Source organism: Eulemur rufifrons, chromosome 7 (genome assembly GCF_041146395.1).
Source record: "Eulemur rufifrons isolate Redbay chromosome 7, OSU_ERuf_1, whole genome shotgun sequence".
In the NCBI taxonomy this organism is placed as follows: domain Eukaryota; kingdom Metazoa; phylum Chordata; class Mammalia; order Primates; family Lemuridae; genus Eulemur; species Eulemur rufifrons.
Genome location: NC_090989.1, coordinates 142,749,632 through 142,767,093, shown reverse-complemented (window position 1 = coordinate 142,767,093; position 17,462 = coordinate 142,749,632). Strand labels below are relative to the sequence as shown.

At 40.1% G+C, this 17,462-nt stretch overlaps 1 protein-coding gene across 42 annotated transcripts in view; it reads right to left on the bottom strand.

The window, feature by feature from the left end:
- Positions 1-2,437: 2,437 nt before the first annotated feature.
- The window catches only part of ARPP21 (cAMP regulated phosphoprotein 21), a 148,862-nt gene continuing 133,837 nt past the window's right edge, over positions 2,438-17,462 (bottom strand). For all 42 annotated transcript variants that reach the window (XR_011233895.1, XR_011233896.1, XM_069473401.1 and 39 more), the window contains 2 exons: positions 4,530-4,678; positions 2,438-3,221 (listed from right to left, as the gene is read on the bottom strand). Coding sequence is in view for 40 of the 42 variants with exons in the window: in XM_069473401.1 (XP_069329502.1) it covers positions 2,964-3,221; positions 4,530-4,678 (407 nt within the window). In the remaining 2 variants the exon portion in view is untranslated. The remainder of the gene's footprint in view (positions 3,222-4,529; positions 4,679-17,462) is intronic.

The following is a 17,462-nucleotide window of genomic DNA, read 5'->3' as shown; positions in this document are numbered from 1 at the left end:
TGGAATATCATAATGCTGGTGCTGAAGTTTGGATGTGGTTTGTGCCCACCAAAACTTATGCTGAAATTAGACCCCAATCAGGCAGTTTTGGAAGGTAAGGCGTAGCAGGAGGTGTCTGGGTCATTAGGGTGGATCCTTCATGAATAGATTGATGTCCTCCTGTGGGGGTGAATGAGTTCTTACTCTCTAGGGAGTGGATTAGTTCCCCTGAGCGGGTTGTTAAAAGAATGTAATTTAGATGCAGGCGCCTAATCTTGGACTTTCCAGCCACCAGAATCATAAGCCAAAAAACCTCTTTTCTTTATCAATTACCCAGGTATTCTGTTATAGCCACAAAAAATAGACCAAGATAGCTGTTTATAAATATTTAGTGAAAGTAGGGAGGAAGGCTCATCCTGAATCAGTATCCAAATGGATTTGTACAACAAATGTCAAATGTCTAAATATGAAAGACCGTGACACATTGGGAGAAGAGTAGCCAAAATCAAATCCACAGAAAACGAGGTTCAGTAATTCTAAGGATCATGGAACAAAAGGTCAAAAATTCCAGAATTCTGTGGAAAGAAAACACACATTCAGGCTCATATTTGGATTCTTGAATTTGGGATCATTGCCAACATCAGAAGGTTAAATGGAGAATATATTTTAAAAATGAATCCATATTGGCCAACACCCTCTTTCCATTAGATAAAGATGTTAATTAAGCAAAGGCATTGTTCTTTCTCAGATCGCCGATGGCTCAGTAAGAAAAAAATACAACATCCCCTTTTTATAACACTTTTTTATGGTCAGGGCTTATTTATAATGAAGAAATGAGTAGACAAATTTGGAAAAATTGTCAGACTTCACAAGGAATGAAGCTAACAAGAGTATGTATAAAAGTTCTCTTATAAAGGAAAAAGAAAACAATAGTATAGAATGAAGAAATGGTGGTCTGCTAGGTAGAATTTTTACTGGTTGCTTAACTCTACCCCCAGCTAAACAACATGAAAATGACAAATATAATATGGAGAATGTGATAATGTAAAAAACAATGGGAGTTATCCAGATATACTTACCATATCCCTTGTATCAGTAATAATAGTTTTTAGGCAGGGAATACAAAATACAAAACTATCAGTCACTGCACTGTGATAGTAAAGTGAAAGCTTTGAGATTTCATTCCACCATTAAGTATCTTCCATAAGAGCCAAATCTCAGAGTTCAAAGTTCTTTTATTATATTTCAAAAGTTGTCATAAATCAATTTTACCTGCAGAATCTACAGGGAATAAATCATTTTGGGATTAGATAGCCACAGGTGTCTTCTAAATGTCTTTGCCAATGTTCTGAGTCTTTGTGACTAAATCATAGCTGTATTTGTTTTAAGTTATTAGGACAAACATTAGCACCTTTGAGTTATGGACTGACAATACTAGCGGCATTTCCCATGGTATAAGCCAATATAACAGGCATTATAGCATTAGACCTTGGCCCTTCTAATTTCCCTCTAAACAAAGATACCTTGTTTTCCAGGAGTATGAAGAAATTCAAAAGTAGGACAGAATTTGGTACAGAGCTGTTGCTACCAAAGACAGGTTTTTCTATTACAGGTGGAGAAGTATAGCTATATGCTTTTATTTATTTATTTATTTATTTTTTTTGAGACAGAGTCTCACTCTGTTGCCCAGGCTAGAGTGAGTGCCGTGGCGTTAGCCTAGCTCACAGCAACCTCAAACTCCTGAGCTCAAGCGATCCTCCTGTCTCAGCCTCCCGAGTAGCTGGGACTACAGGCATGCGCCACCATGCCCAGCTAATTTTTTTCTATATATATTTTTAGCTGTCCATATAATTTCTTTCTATTTTTAGTAGAGGTGGGGTCTCGCTCTTGCTCAGGCTGGTCTCTAACTCCTGAGCTCAAACGATCCGCCCACCTCGGCCTCCCAGAGTGCTAGGATTACAGGCGTGAGCCACCGCGCCCGGCCAGCTATATGCTTTTATTAGTCCTATAACTCAGGGGTCCCCAACCTATGGTGAGTTGTATAATTATTTCATTATATATTACAATGTAATAATAATAGAAATAAAGTGCACAATAAACGTAATGCACTTGAATCATCCCGAAACCATCCCCCTCCCACCTCACCCCCAGTCCATGGAAAAATTGTCTTCCATGAAAATGGTCCCTGGTGCCACAAAGGTTGGGGACCACTGTATACGTTTCAAAAATGTGAACTCAGTGAATGAATGAAAGGATGCCATCCTATTTTCAGGACCCCCGTAGTATTAGGACAATACTACAGTTGGTTAAGTCTTTGCCTGCAACCTCTCCCCATGGGATGCCAGTTCACTTACAAATACCTGCAGCATCTTTCTCATGCATTATTCATAAAACAGTACTAAAAGGGGATAACAGTGACACATAATAAATACACATTGAAAGAGAGAGTGAACAAAACTGGTGGTAAAAACATGACCTTCCTTTATAAGGTCAGATAGTTTTATTTTGATTAAACACTACAATACAGTATATATCCATTAAAAAAGAAAACTCTATAGTGTATATAAATTATTCCTTCCATTCATCAATTCTTTTCTTTTCCATTACAGCTTTGGTACAATGTGATTTCAGTATATAATTTTTAAATATTTTTAGCATCACAAACTCAACACAAAGTACAAAACTAATTCAAATTAGGGATATTATAATCTACACAGTGGTATTCAGTGGTAGGAGAAAATCTTACCTTGATGAATTCATGTCACTAGCTAAGCTATAAATGCATACCTAGCAGACATGACAGAAATATGCACCATTAACCAGCTAACATGTGTATTAGTCTTTGTTTATTTTTTACAGAATACCAGCAGCAATCATTTGAGTGTTGAGTGAATACTTAAGTCCTCAGCCAGTTTTCCCACCTTGTTCTTCTTCCCTTAAAGGCCATGAGTAATATCTGAAGAAACGTGCCACAGGCAGAACTCTCAGAATTTGACCTGCCAGCCAGCGTTGCTCATACTTGCACAGTTTGTCCTGCAGCTAGCCGACATCACGGGGACGGTGCTGGAGGGGCAGTGTGGGCCAATCAGCCTAAGGTTGTTCTGAGGGGTTGGCGGTGTGACATTACAGTAAACAGGCATTCCAGTGGTTGGGAGTGACCCTTGACCTGCCTGGTTAGGTAGCATGATTGGCTGTTGATACGACTGCTGGGGCAGTCCTTGAGAACCCTGGGTCATTGGCACCTGCAGAAAGACACAAGCAAGAACCCTTGCATAAGAGGCTATTTGGGGGTATACAATAATGTGGTTTCATGAAAAATAGTCAAGCTTTTGTGTTAGACCTAACAGGTCACCGATCCCAGCTCTGCCACTGATCAGCTGTTTCACATTGAGAAAGTTACTTAATTTCGCTGATTCCCTAGACCATTTGGACAGTGACACCTACGTCAAATTTCACTGAAAGAATTGTAGAGATGGCATACAGCACCTGGCACAATGCCTGGCATGCAGTAGATGCTCAGAAGGTGTTACTTCTGAGCTGCTTTCCCTCTTCTCTCCTGATGCCCTGCGGGGACTGCAGTCTGGATCTCCCACCCTGGGTTTCTCTCAGTTTGGAAAGCCATGTTTCCTTTCTGGTTTTACACAAACAGAGTGACTTGAAGCCTTATGTAGTAAAAGGGGATTTTGTCCTGGGAACCTGCAACAGTCTCCACCTGGAGCTTTAGAAAACACCTAATCTAATGAGGAGCCTGGACAGAAGTTGATGTAACGTGAGTAAGAATAGTCAGAGTAGGAGGTCATAAGAAAGGTCCTTTAGGGTAAGAAGTAACTGGTATAGCTAAATTTAATAATTAAAGCACTTCATTGACTCTTCATTTCTACTTTTGGGGTACTTTGGGACATAAATCACAAAACCTTCACTAACACCTTCTAAATACTCAACTTGGGTTTAGTCTGGAAAATGCAGTTGTTTTGCTCCATAAATGCCCTTTTAGTCTGCTGTCCCCAACCCGCAGGCCACAGACTGGGAATGGGCCACAGAGCTCTGGTGCCACTCTGCTGTCCAAGGTCTACAGAAAAATTGTCCTCCATGAAACTGGTCCCTCGTGCCAAAAAGGTTGGGGACCACTGCTCTAAATGAATCTGAAATGCCATTTTAAAATATAACTTAAAATTATGGAAAAATGATGTTTCTTTGGATATGTGCAAAAATGAATGGGAGTTTGTCATTCTACCAATAAGCAAAATTTCAGTAAAATGCCCAAAGGTCTTTATGGATAGAACTTTAGACTAACGAATTTTCTTCCATGAATAGAAAGTTTATATGGAAACAAACTTAGCAGGGCAGTCTAAAGACATAGTAGTTATGGAAGCATATATTTTTCATTTTCTACTTTTCTACTGTAATCTTGATTCAAAGTCAATTATCAACAGTAGCCGGGCCAAGCACCCACCGCCCAGACAACCACCCAACACAGGGACATACCCACAGCTTCTACTTTGGCAAGTGCTACTTTATAACCCACAATCTTCCAAGCTGCTTATGTGCACCTGATAAGAAGACATTGTTGGGTAGGAAACCATCACGCTTTGCACCGGAGTTCCTTGTTGGTTGCTCATCACACTCTGACTCTGAGGAGGCTGCTGCACTCCCATCAGGCCTTGGAATCCCTGTTGACCAGACAGGACTGGCTGGTAACCTGTGAAGATAAGCGACTGTTTGAACTGGTGGTGCCAGGACAAACATAGTGATGTTTTATGGGCAAAGAGCATTTGTTCAAAAGGCAAGCTTCAGACATCTCAATCTCCATGTCAGGAATGTGTTTGTTACCCAGATGTTTACTTCCGAAGCATGTATTGTTTACTTCTAAGAGTTAACAAAATTATGGCTTCAAAAATTCATCGACATTTCTAATCTTATGCAGAATGGTCCAATGAACACGCATGACAATATTAAATTCTTCCTGGCACAAACACAGAAGCCTGTATTGATAGGAGTTGACTGCTACAAATTATTACACCTTCCATATTTGGCTTCTTCTTTGGTTTCAATGATATTTGGACAATACACAGATTAGCAAGTTATTTTAAAATTATTAATAAATTAACTCATTCCCTTATTATCCCATCTTCCTGGACTAACTCATTTCACACAGACACCATCAAATAGCCTAATAACTTTGCATGAATTCTATGTTTTTATGTCCTATTGAACAAAATGATTCACTGCCCTGAATAATTTGCTATCCATTGCCTTAGACAAAAAGGCAACAGCATGTGAAAGATATGCCATACTTTCATTCTGTTTAACCACCAGCTTCCAAGAGAATTTTCTGGTAAAACACTCCAATAAGTGAACATGTACATATAATAAATAAGGGAGAATGTAACATTTAAAAAATTTATCTGTTTGTGTCCTTCTGGGCAGGTCAGTTGTTTGGCTTGTCCTTCTTTTTTAAGTAGACCAGAACTGATTTATTCTAATTATTGTAATCCTCACCACCAAGAGTGGTTTAAATGCATTTTTAAAAGAAGGTTTTAAAATGTTCTTATAAATTTTGGGAAGAACATTATGATTTAGGTCAAAATGACATAGTGGTAGAGAAATGAAACAGATATACTTTATGCTGTAAACTAAGGTCCTTCCAGAGCTTATATTATTAACCATGCTGAGTACTTGAGAATAAGTAGAACCATTGTCTGAATACAATTCTCTTGGAGAGAAGAATCTTTAAAATCCTAGATTTTCTTAACAAACACTGAGCTAAGCTTTACAACCATATTTTTAAAATTGAAAGCAACAGTGAAAGAAAATACCTAATCAATATACATCATTAATAAATAACCTATATTTTGGGTGTGAGAGTTCTAAGTTTATTAATATTAACTATCCTTTGATATGCAAAGATACACCTTCATTCATTTCAGAAATATTGTAGAACTGTGGCTTGTAAATAGTCACTGAATTAAGAGATCAGTTCAATTCATCAACTGAGACAGAAGCAAGTTGTCCTCGGTTAGGAGTACCTGATAGAGCAAGCTAGGGAAAAGGCTAATTTGGGAGGTCTGGGCTGTTCCTAAAATTGGTGAGTGGAGCCAGTGTGTGATTTAACCCTTTTACCTTCATTATGTGTCTTATTGTCTTATCTTCCTAATAGTCACTTTAATTCATTTTCACAGCAGTTTTAATTTATTGAATTTTTAAGTTCTTATAAAGATACCACATATTATGAACATATTTGAGGGTAATGGCCACCTTCCCTCCTGCTACATTATGTCCACAAGTCAAAGCTTTCCTTTAATTTGCTGGGCAGGTCTATTTAAGGCTAACAATATCAGCTCTGAGATCTGCATACCTAGGGTGTTTACAGTTTGTGCAATACAGAAAAACCATCAGATCTGGGAACAAGAAATACAACCCAGGCCATTACTGTTACCACTACCTCCCAGAAGGCCTCTTACGCTGAGGCACTTTAAGAGAAATTTCTTTTAACATTAATTGCAGAATAACTGTTTTCTATTGTTTTTCGTTGTCTAGATCTTCCATTCTAATTCATATATCCAGTTGCCCTGAAAAGTTCTGTGGCCAATTTACCATTTTATTATGATATTATACCAAACTACATCAAGTTCTTTGTAGCATGAATTATTACATACATAAGAAAAATAACTTGGTATAATTGTAGAAAACTTATGACCAACAGACTTCCTTACCATTTAGTTGTATAGCAAAGAGCAGGCAATTATATTCACATATAATTGTGAATATAATAGGGCCTTATTTCTAACCCTAACCCTAACCCTGACTTGTGCTGAAGATTCAAAGCACAAGTTGAAAATGAGACGTGTCATTTAATATTTTGGCTAATATTTTATTATACAAGAAAGCCCAGTTGGCCTCAATGGATCTTTTGCAGAATATATACAGGTATTGCGTAAGCAAAAACAGGAGTGGAAGGGAAGGGAGGAGTAGAGGAAAGGAGAGGAGAGAGGAGGGCATGACCTAGTGTCTGAAGATTATTTATGTATTTGCTCATTGAATCCTTCCATCCTTTCACAGAGTTACCTGTTCAGAAACAAATTTGGGGGATCTACAGGAGATTCATTTATTACACCAGCTTCTAAACCAAAACTGGGTGAAAGGAAAATAATAGAGCTGTTCAGACATTCAGAAAACAGAATGTCTTGGTAGGAAGAGGAAGCAAACATCAAATAATATTCAAGGAGAGAAAAAGAGGGGGGAGGTTGGGGAGCCCCATCCCAATAACGGCGCAGAGCCTGCGAGAGCAGAATTCATCTTCGCTGCCAGCACAGATGCACGGGCACTACAGCGGCATCCCCCTCCCCAGGCCTCCTCTGCCTGATGATTTGTGAACTTTAATATTCAGTTATGCATAGCAATGGGCCACCAGCTCTGCACTGGGGTTCCCACTGTAAACACACTTAAAGCAAATAAGGATTTATGAGGACAGTGAATACTCCACAATTTCAAAATGAAAACTTAAACATAAGGAGAGCCCAATTTATATTCATGAATCCCATTCCTTTCTCGATTCTCTCTGCAGGCAGGAAATTTACACCTGGAACAGTTTAATTGGGGGTACTCATTCCTTTAAATTATGTCACAGAAGGCAGGTAGCAGAATGGTCCTTAAGACAGGCGGCTGCCTGGAAGGTGAATCCGACTCTGGTCCAGAAATAGACAAATAGAAACGAGATAGCAGTGACCTAAGAATGAACCGACAGTGTCTGCGGGGACACAACACAGCCGAAGGCAGAGATGGCAGCACTGGTGGCAACCTGCTTATCTTGTCTATTCAAATGAGAAATGGGTTCCAGTTTGTCAGTTCTCAGCTGTGAAATGATCACTTTTTCATGTTTACTGAGGATTAGCACGATATAATGCATCTTACAAAACTGAAGCAGCAACAGTGTCTGCCCCGTAGGCTTGCTGTGGAGATGATAAAGACATTAGCTATTTTTATTATTTCTTTTTCAGTCAAGATCGATTCAATTTTCAAGTCACACGTGTCATTTATTTTCTGAAGGTAAAAAGGTTAGGAATGGACAAATGCCTCCTAGCAAATAAAAGAACACACTCTGCTAAAAATCAAGGAGTTTATAAGATTTAAAACGTCTGAATCGTATAAATCTGAAAATTGAATAGGGTTTCTACGATAATACAACAGCTGTTGAATATCATTTGTAGTCTGAAGATATTTTGTTAATATTTGGACAAAACCATTTCTCTTGATGCAGCATGATTATGAAGAATCAGAATGTAAATTGATTAAGAATTATAAATTGTCATCATTGTGACTCTCATTATTTTAACTCTTATTTGAGTACTTTGTTACAGATCCAACATTTTGGAAATGAATGAAATGACAAACAAAGTAGCAATCTCTATTTCTGGGTTTCTGGTACCCCTACCATTGTTCTTAATTATAGAAGTTGAAGATGGAGAAGAGAGTGATTAAGAAAGCAAATTTCTACAGAGCAAATTTCCTGAGGAGCTAGTCAATTCTCACAGCCTCTCCTCCCCAATCCACTCAAGCAGTGTAATTTACATGTTGTATTTATTAAGTGAAGTATTCTTAATATGGTAGAATGTCTTTTCAAATTATTAGAGTTAACAATCTGCTTAATATAAAAATCACTTATCTTGGATGAGCCAAGATACAAATATTTCTCCAATTTCCTAAGGAACCAGCAAAAGGCTTGATTTTAAATTCAAACTCTGCTTTTTGTACATGGTTTGAGGCAGAATTACAGTAGCTCAGCAAATTCTTGACTGTGATATTCTTGTGAAGACTATGAAAAAGAAAAATACTCATCTAGAACTAGCCTGTCCTTCTGCTGAAGTTTTATAGTTTGTACATTTTGCCACTTTCAAATATCTGCCTGGTTCTGTTTCTCGGTTTCCTCTCAATTCCTCTCTACCTCCATCTTCTTTGAAGACTCTCCATTGTAAACAAGCTATAGTTGTTTATCACTTACTCTAAGCCAAACAGTGAATTAAGTTCTTTGACCTGATCGCTATGACAACCCTGGGAGGCAGTCACTATTAAAAGTTGACTTAGAAGAATACAGTAACTCCTCAAGGTCACACATATGTTATGAGGGAAGACAAGAATTTACTTGTGGTTTTCTGACTTCAACACCTTTGCTTTTACTCACTAACCTGTAGCACTATTTATTTATACAGTCTTCTAACTCTCATACCCTTCACATAAGCCCTTTTATGTGGTAGGTATTCAATGACTGTTGATTGTATTAACTGTTTTTTCAATAGTTAAAACAATTAAGCAAAGAGGACTAGAGTTATGCTCCACAGTTTGTTAAACAAAATCTTGTTGGTATCAAAGGAAGAAGAAAAGAAAATCAAAGGTAAAATATGACTGCCTGTCAGAACTACTTGATTACAGTTTTAAAGGCTTGTTACTTAGATAATGGGACACTGGACAGAAAGTCGGGGGTGGAGTGTGGGTGGGGGTCATTCAAATAGACTCCAGTTCCTTCATTCATTTCATTAGTTTCTCATCAGCTGACACTACAGTTTTTAATTACTAGGACCCTTTCAAAAAATGAATCTCCTTACAATCTTTGAAGAGACTATATATTTACTCTGGCTCATTTTCTCAATGATCTTGAAATACAAGAAAAAATAGCTTAATTCTACATTAATATGGGATTATTTCAGTCTTTTGGCTGTTCCAGGTAATTGGCTGCCTTTGAAAAATCACTTGGCCTTTGGAAATAAAGATAGTAATCAGAGTATTTGAAAAATATATAGGTGAGAGAAAGAGGATACATAGGGGCTCTGAACAACAACCTAGGGCGTCAGATGGAAGCCTGGAGAAATCAAGATCCACCGGGCCACTTGGACATGGAATGTACGGGTGGCTATAGTGCCGTGGCTATCGTGCCTTCTAATTCTGTGTACACTAAGGATTTGTCCCTGTTTTGCTTCATCACTAGGGCACCATCTCTAAGACGGGGCACGTTCTAGCTTCATCTGCGTATAGCACTTTGGTGTTCAAGGTAGCCTTAGGTGGTGGTGAGAACAGATATGTGGCTTGATATTACAGCACTTTTATGATTTCTTGAAAGAAAACCACTGTCTCGTGCCTCACAGAGGTGGATTTGGGCTAATGGAGGTCCACTACCAGCAACTTGCCTGCAACTCCCCCCTCCTGTCAAGGTAAAGACAGCCTCGGCAGTTCCACCTGCATTGAGGCCTGCAAGAACCAGAAGTCCCTGGGCACAAGGAAGGCATCTGACTTTACTGGCCTTTACCAACTGTGTTCTTCTCTAATACAACACCCAGGTGATAAATCCCAGTCACGACAATGTGGACCAAATGGGGTCAACTTTGAAAAGCAAGATATGCATGTTTTTTTGCCTCTCTGCCAACCTCCCAATTTATGCAATCTAAAAGCCTAAGTAGCACTTTTAAAACAAAAAGCAGTATAGACTACATTGAAAGAATTTTTTGATTTTCAAACATGGCAAAAAGTTAAGATATAACATAAAAAATCTCTTAAAATTATAAGTACTGTTTTATTTTTACATATGAAGTGAAATAGCATAAAATGATTCTGAAAAATTTTTACAGGGTACACAAGAAATTGCTTTTTCTTTCTTTTTGTCTGTTGAAGCTTTTTATGACTTCTTTCATCTTTGATGTGAATGTCTGCTTTCACCTTATTTAGGCAGTCTCTGCATCCATCCTCTTTCTTTTTCGCACCATTTATTATGCCGTGATTTTAATTTCTTAGGAACGTGGTGCAGACTGACCTGCAGGGAGCCTGCATGGGTGGAGGGAAGGCAGTCCCTGTCCCAGGGAAGGCCAGTCCATCCTAATGAATTTGAGGGAAGCCGCGACCGGCCCTAAGTGGAACCGTGGTTCCTGAAGCAGTAGTTTTTCTTCGTACTTGCTCTTTTGCTCATTAGCTTTCATACTATACAGAGTGTAATTCTTAAAAGCCTCTTTACTGTCCCCTGAGAACATTCACGCATGGGTCATTTTCTAATGGCAGTACATATCAGATGAACTATCCTATTACTGCAAGCTCGGGGGCCTCTTCACTGCAATTATACCATCCTGATCCATGTTATCACAAATACAAAGCTGGTTTTCTCTTTTTCTTTTTCTTTCTTTCTTTCTTTTTTTTTTTTTTTTTTAAATCAGGGCAAACATGAGAGACATTGTTAAATGACTAGAGGAATGGATCATGCACAGAATTTCAATGAATGCCTCTGAGGGAAGCCAGCATTGAATTCCATTTTAAATGGAAGAGGCTGTCATATTATTGAAGTAATTCTCTGAACTTTCCTGGCCCATGGTGCTGTGCTGACATCCAGAGAGCTTCAGCAACCCACAGGGAGAAAGGCTGCATGAAATACTCACAAACGTTTTACTGTCCTAATGAGGTTGCGTGGCTTAGAAGAAAATGTGACATTCTTGCACCTCTACCAGCATTGTTAATTATGGATATACTTAAAACCAGGCGGGGTGACAGCAAAATGCTGACGAGGCAACATAAGGAGCTTTTCCCCCAGACCAAGCTTGGGGGGAAGTTACAATGGAGATGGCTCTAAAAACTGCCCCATGAGAATGTTCCCCGTGGTGGATAATTTTATTGATGAATTGCTGTTGACCAGCTGACTAGAACAGGATAATCATGAAATCAAAAGTCAAGGCGTCAACATCATTGTGATTACATTACTGTCACTGTTGCATGGCTATAGGATATAACCCAGCCCTAGCCACCTATCTTGAAATAAGTACTATGGCCACAGATTCAACCTGTAGAAATCCACATATTACTACAGCTGGAAAAACTATTTCATAGGCAACTGATGACAAATTAAAAGTGCCCTCTTTAATTTAATGATGTACAATTATTATTATTTAATAAAGCACTATACGTTGTTATTACTAAGCAACTATCAACAATAACTATCCTCCTCGGTTCCAGATGGGCAGGATTTTTACTCACACATTGTTCCAGTGGTAGAGTCTACTGGGAGGCAACAGTAATTACCTAGGGCAGGTAATGAAGACAGGAACTAAGTCAGGGGAGGTAGAAATGTAGATAAGGGACATAGCTGCGGTGAACTGTCAGAAGCAGCCACATCTAGGAGTTCCCATGGTATCACACGTTTGATGGACATGAGTGTGGATTAACTGACTGCACCATGATAATGAGTATCAGTGGTCTGCTGGAAAACTGATTCCCTGAAAAACAAAAGCCCTGATCTGTAGTGCTTGCTTATTTCCCTGGTGTAAAGATTCCCACTGTGGCTGATTTCAAGCTACAAAGGGCTTAATAACCAGCTGGCAAAATTCCTGATTTTTAAAAAGGTGGCTTTTGTGAGCTGCATGAGATAGCTCTGGCACACCAATGACCTAATATTCAATGTCAAGCAATCAAATTTTCAGTTCTTTTAAATTTTTGTTCCTTTGATCCTTCCTCCCATAAACTTTATTTACTATTGTTCTTTGCCATTCGGTATAACAATGACTATAAAAGCCATTCTCAGAGCATACACAAATGGTGGAGACAGGCCATAAATGAAACTTGTAGTACACTAGGATAGGAGCATGTCTCGGACTCTAGAATCACTGAGAAAGGTGATTCCCCTACTTCTGGGGTAGATGGGGAAGATGGAAAGTGTGTGTGTGTTGGGGGGTAAAGTGGAAAGAAACAGGATAAAGGAGGTATAAACATAAGGACCAGCATGGGCAAAGGCCAGAAATGTAAAAAATATATTCAAAGATTGTAAATATTTAGAGATGGCAGTAGGTAGAGGCAATAGAGGAGGATAGAAATGAAGCCAAGCTCAAGTCCTAGGGCCTTGAAAACCATGTTTTAAAATTGGAACTTAATACTGGAAGACTTAAGGTGCCATGTAGGGCTTGTAAGCAGAGCAATGAAATGATGGACAACCGTTTCACAGAGATTCTCACGAAGACACTGTGGGGCTGTACAGCCGATGCGGAGAGTCTACTGGGAGCAAAAGCAATAATTGAAGGCAGAGATGATGAAGACAGAAACTAAGGCAGGGTGGTAGTGACAAAAAGAAAGGACACATCAGAGGGAGACATAGGGTGTGGACTATCAGAAACTGGCATCTCTGAACCACAGGGAAGGGGTGACAGAAAGGAAAAACCCAAGAATAAATCCCAGGTTCTTGTTTGGATGAGGGAGTGGACTGCAGTCCTTAGCTATAAATATAGTAGAGACAAGGACAAGGAGATGATCAGTAAGTAAGTGAGCAAAGGGACCTGGGGCTGAGGAAAGCAGCCTGCCTTAGAGGTACAGATTTGGAAGACATAGTTGCTATTGAAGATCATCTATTGATGAGTGCATACAGATTGAGAAGACTATCCAAATAGAGTTGTAAAGCACAATAATATGCAAATAATATTGGTCTGAGAAAAGGAAACCAGAATGGGGGAATAAAGAGCAGTAGGAAAATTAGAAGAAGAGCCAAAAGAGAGGGGTACTACGTAACAAGAGGGAGGAGAGTGTTTCAAGAAAAAGAAATATGACAATGGCCAGAGCCGCACAACTGCCAAGGAAGAGAAGAAAGTGAACCCTAGGTTCAAAAAACACTGGTGATCTTAACAAAGCCAAGCCAGCGATTGGTCAGTCAGCCAGACACGAAGAACAGGGATACCTCTGGGAAGCCTGCAGTGAGGCAAAAAGGCTGGGCAGAAAACTGGGCAGAGAGCCAGGGGGAGACATGTGGTTGATGGGATTTTATGGTTTTGTTTTTGCTGTTCTATTACCATGGGATAAATGTAAGGATTTTTATATTTTAAGAAAAGGAAATAAGAAGAAAAACATTAAAAATCTGGGAGAGAGTTAGAAAATCTATGAACCCATCATGATTCATAGCACATTGAACATGGAGGGATGCATACATCCAAGGAGGCTGGGACCTGAGTGATAGAGTCTGAATTTTCTCTCGGAATCATCTAATAGCATCTCCCGACTACTATATATCTCATTTGATCCAGCAGTAAAGTATTCTGCGTCTTTCCTCCCTGCCAACTTGAAGGAAGACACAAGACAGCTCAGAGAGGTTATTAGGAGCTGCAACAAAACACTATAACTTAATTCTGGGAAGGCAACAGAAGCCACCCAAGATAACTTCTGATAAGAATTTGAAGGAAAAATGTTCTTATTTATTTTATGAATGTGATTAATGTCCTGTGATGCACATGGAATTCCAATAACCCAAGGAAGACTTGATTGGAAATAAATGAGAAGCCCATGGTCCCACACACTCTCCATTAAAAATTAACTGACAAGGTCCATTGACATGGATGGCATGCTCTATAGTATCTACTCAGGTGGATAATCAAGTGAAATTTTCATGAAGAAACTGAAACAAGAGTCAGTAAGATGTTTTCTGCTACACTGTGGACACATTTTTTGATATATAGACACACACATACACAAAATGCTAAGTGGGAAATTGTTATTTAAAAGTATTATTTTTATCTGGATTGAGACAGCAATCAGAAGTCTACAGTTTGTCCACACAAATACAAATGTGCTTATCTTTTCAGATGGCTGGAATTGGAGCCAATAGCCAACACTTAAATCAGATTTCATGATAATTAAAGTGAAAATGAAACTAAAGTACAAATGGTCTGTCCTGAAGACTCTTTCAATCATCCCTTTAGGGCAGGCTGTCTCCATCCTGACAGAGCAGTTTCATTCTTTTAGTGGCTTGCTCCAGGATTGGATGAGAAATGATTCAGATCATTCACTGGTTAACTTTTCCTTTCAATCCAAGGTATTCAAGGGAATACTTGCATTTCATCTTGGTTGAAAGTGCTTTAAGTACCCCAGTGGTGGTGGTCAGAAAGCTCTGTCTGAAGCCCCCGGTTAAGGCTGAAGGAGGAGCTCCCTCACACGGCACAGCCAGCTCCTTAAACCCTCAGGCAGAGGGAGTTGTGCCTGGAGAGTAACGCGATAATGCAAACACTGGGTCTAAGAGAGCCAAGAACTGGCTTCACACTCTATCTTGGCAGGACACTCTCTCAAGTACCATGGACAGGGCGCTACCCGGTCCATCCACACCCAGCGAGGTCTGCACTGTCTGCCACTCCACCCAGCCTCACCATCTCACCTTCGCCTCCGATTGCCGGCTTCTCCACCCAGCTGAAACATTCTTTTCCTGGGTGGATGGTTCTCAACTCCAGGCTGCCTCCGAATAACCTGGGGGTGCTTGTTAAAACACTGACTGCTAAACACTAACTCTCAGAGATTTAGATTCTGATTCAGCAGGTTTGGGTTGGGGCCCAAACGGTTGCACTTCTGACAGGTTCCCAGGTGCTGCTGGTGCTGCTGGGCTGACTACCACACTCTTGAGAATCACTGTTGGGCCTTGCCTCCCAATAAGCACAGGGCCTTGAATTCCTATTGTTTAACCTACTTATTTTTTCCCCCTCACAGAGTGGGCAGTGGGATCGGGCAAATCACACTTTGTGGGAGGCCATCTGTCCTCTGATTTCATTTTTCTTATCTGTAAAATGGGTACAATTCTTTTGTCAAAGGGTGCCAACATGGGCTAATTACCCTCCTCCTGCAAGGCAGATACCAGTGGTTGAGCAACTGGTAATGACTAATACATGTGACTGCCCTTCCCTCACTCTTTGCACCCTCCACCTTATATGGCCTTGAGTCACATATTATTACGCATTTAGTCCTGCTTCCCAGGTAGGTTGCAACCCTCTGGAAAAAGAAGCACATCTTGTACATCCCTGCCTAAGCCTGTGTTCTACATTCAGTGCCTCAAGAACATTCACTGATGATGTTGATAAAAAGTGTCCTATCTCACTCACCCACAAGCATCCCACAATGGCACACAGTAGAAAATAAGCAAGCAGACAAAAACCTGAAGGAAAAGAATAAAGAAGCAATGTACACAGCACAGTCCAAAGTCCTGCCAATGCATGGAAGGGGCAGAAGGGAAATGATTTATCATCATGATAAGCATATAAAGAAAATTCTAGACAGACAACAACTACATTCTCTTAACCCCTTTGCCTCTGGGGGAAAGAAAAGCTCCTTCTAATAGCAAACCTTGAGTTTGCTAACCAGTGGTCATGCTCCTTTATGACTGTCCCTTAACCTTCCTTTCACTTAAAAGAAAAGCAAACAAAAATCCTGGACCTCACCTGCTTTCCCTCCCCTCATCCTTTAGGTGGCATGCGGCTGGTATTCCTTGCTTTTCTAAACATATTTTGGCCCTCACTAAGCCTGCAGTCATTCCATCTGTGTGAACAGTGAATTTGGAGACATCCTGATCCAACAAACTCTGGGTGATGAAGCTGAGGTTTAGGGGACTAAGAAAGCTACTTGTAAAGGATTACACACAATTTCTCATAAATCAAGGACTAAATCCCATTTTTCTGTTATATACTTCCCCAGCATACATGCTACAGTGCTTCCTCCAAATGTGGCAGACTGAATTGCTAGGAATAGTTTTGTTTCCTAAATGCTTCCACTAAAGGATTGTGTTGTGTCATGTTGGTAACAGTCCACAGTGCTTCACAATTGAAATAAATGCCATTTTCTTCCCACACATGTACCAGTTCCGCTGCTGCCATCATGTTATTACTAATAACCCAGAGAATGTATCTCATGTATGGGAACTGGAGCTCACCTAGCTTGCCTCCAGAAATTACCAACAAACTTTTCTAAGGGAACACAGAATAGGGCATTAAGGAAGAAAGAATACAAAAGCTTTGCAGGTTCAAGGCACTTAGAAAGAGTTGCAAAAAGGAGAATCCAATCATCTCTTTTGAAACTATCGGCTCAACTATATCCCAATGTTCACATACTCATATCAGTAGCTAATTACCAACAGGCAAAATCCTGAGGCACCCACGCAGTGTAGTACTAGAGACTACACTTGGCCTAGCTCAAACAGGGAAAGCAAGCAGTGTCCGTTCTCCATCTTAGCTAATAGTACCATCATCTGTGTGCCTCATTGTACTCCCCGTGCTAAGCACTTCACGAAGTGGGTACCATTACTGTTCTCATTTTATAGAAGATGAAAGTGAAGCACAGGAACTGAGTAGATTGTTTCAGATTAGACAGCCCAGAAGTGTCAGAATTAGGACGTGGGTGTTCTAGTGATTTTTTTCCCCCATCTCTTCAGGGGCCTGTGAGGCGATGGAATTCCACACAAATGATGCAACTCAAGAGATAGGAAAGAAAGAAAGAATTGCCAAATGGGTATGCGAGTCAAGGGACCAACAAGTGAGGGAGGCACACAATGCCTAACAAGAGTAGGGAACTGTTTTCTCCCCTAGGCCTGAGGGGCTTAGGGAAGAAGCCAGTGTTACCAGAAGCCAGGAAGAGCCCAGACCCGGCTATCTGCCAGAACCGGCTGCGTCCCAAGGCGGGAAGGAAACTGAAGAGACTGCCTTTGGCTCTCCCTCTGCCCACTCTCT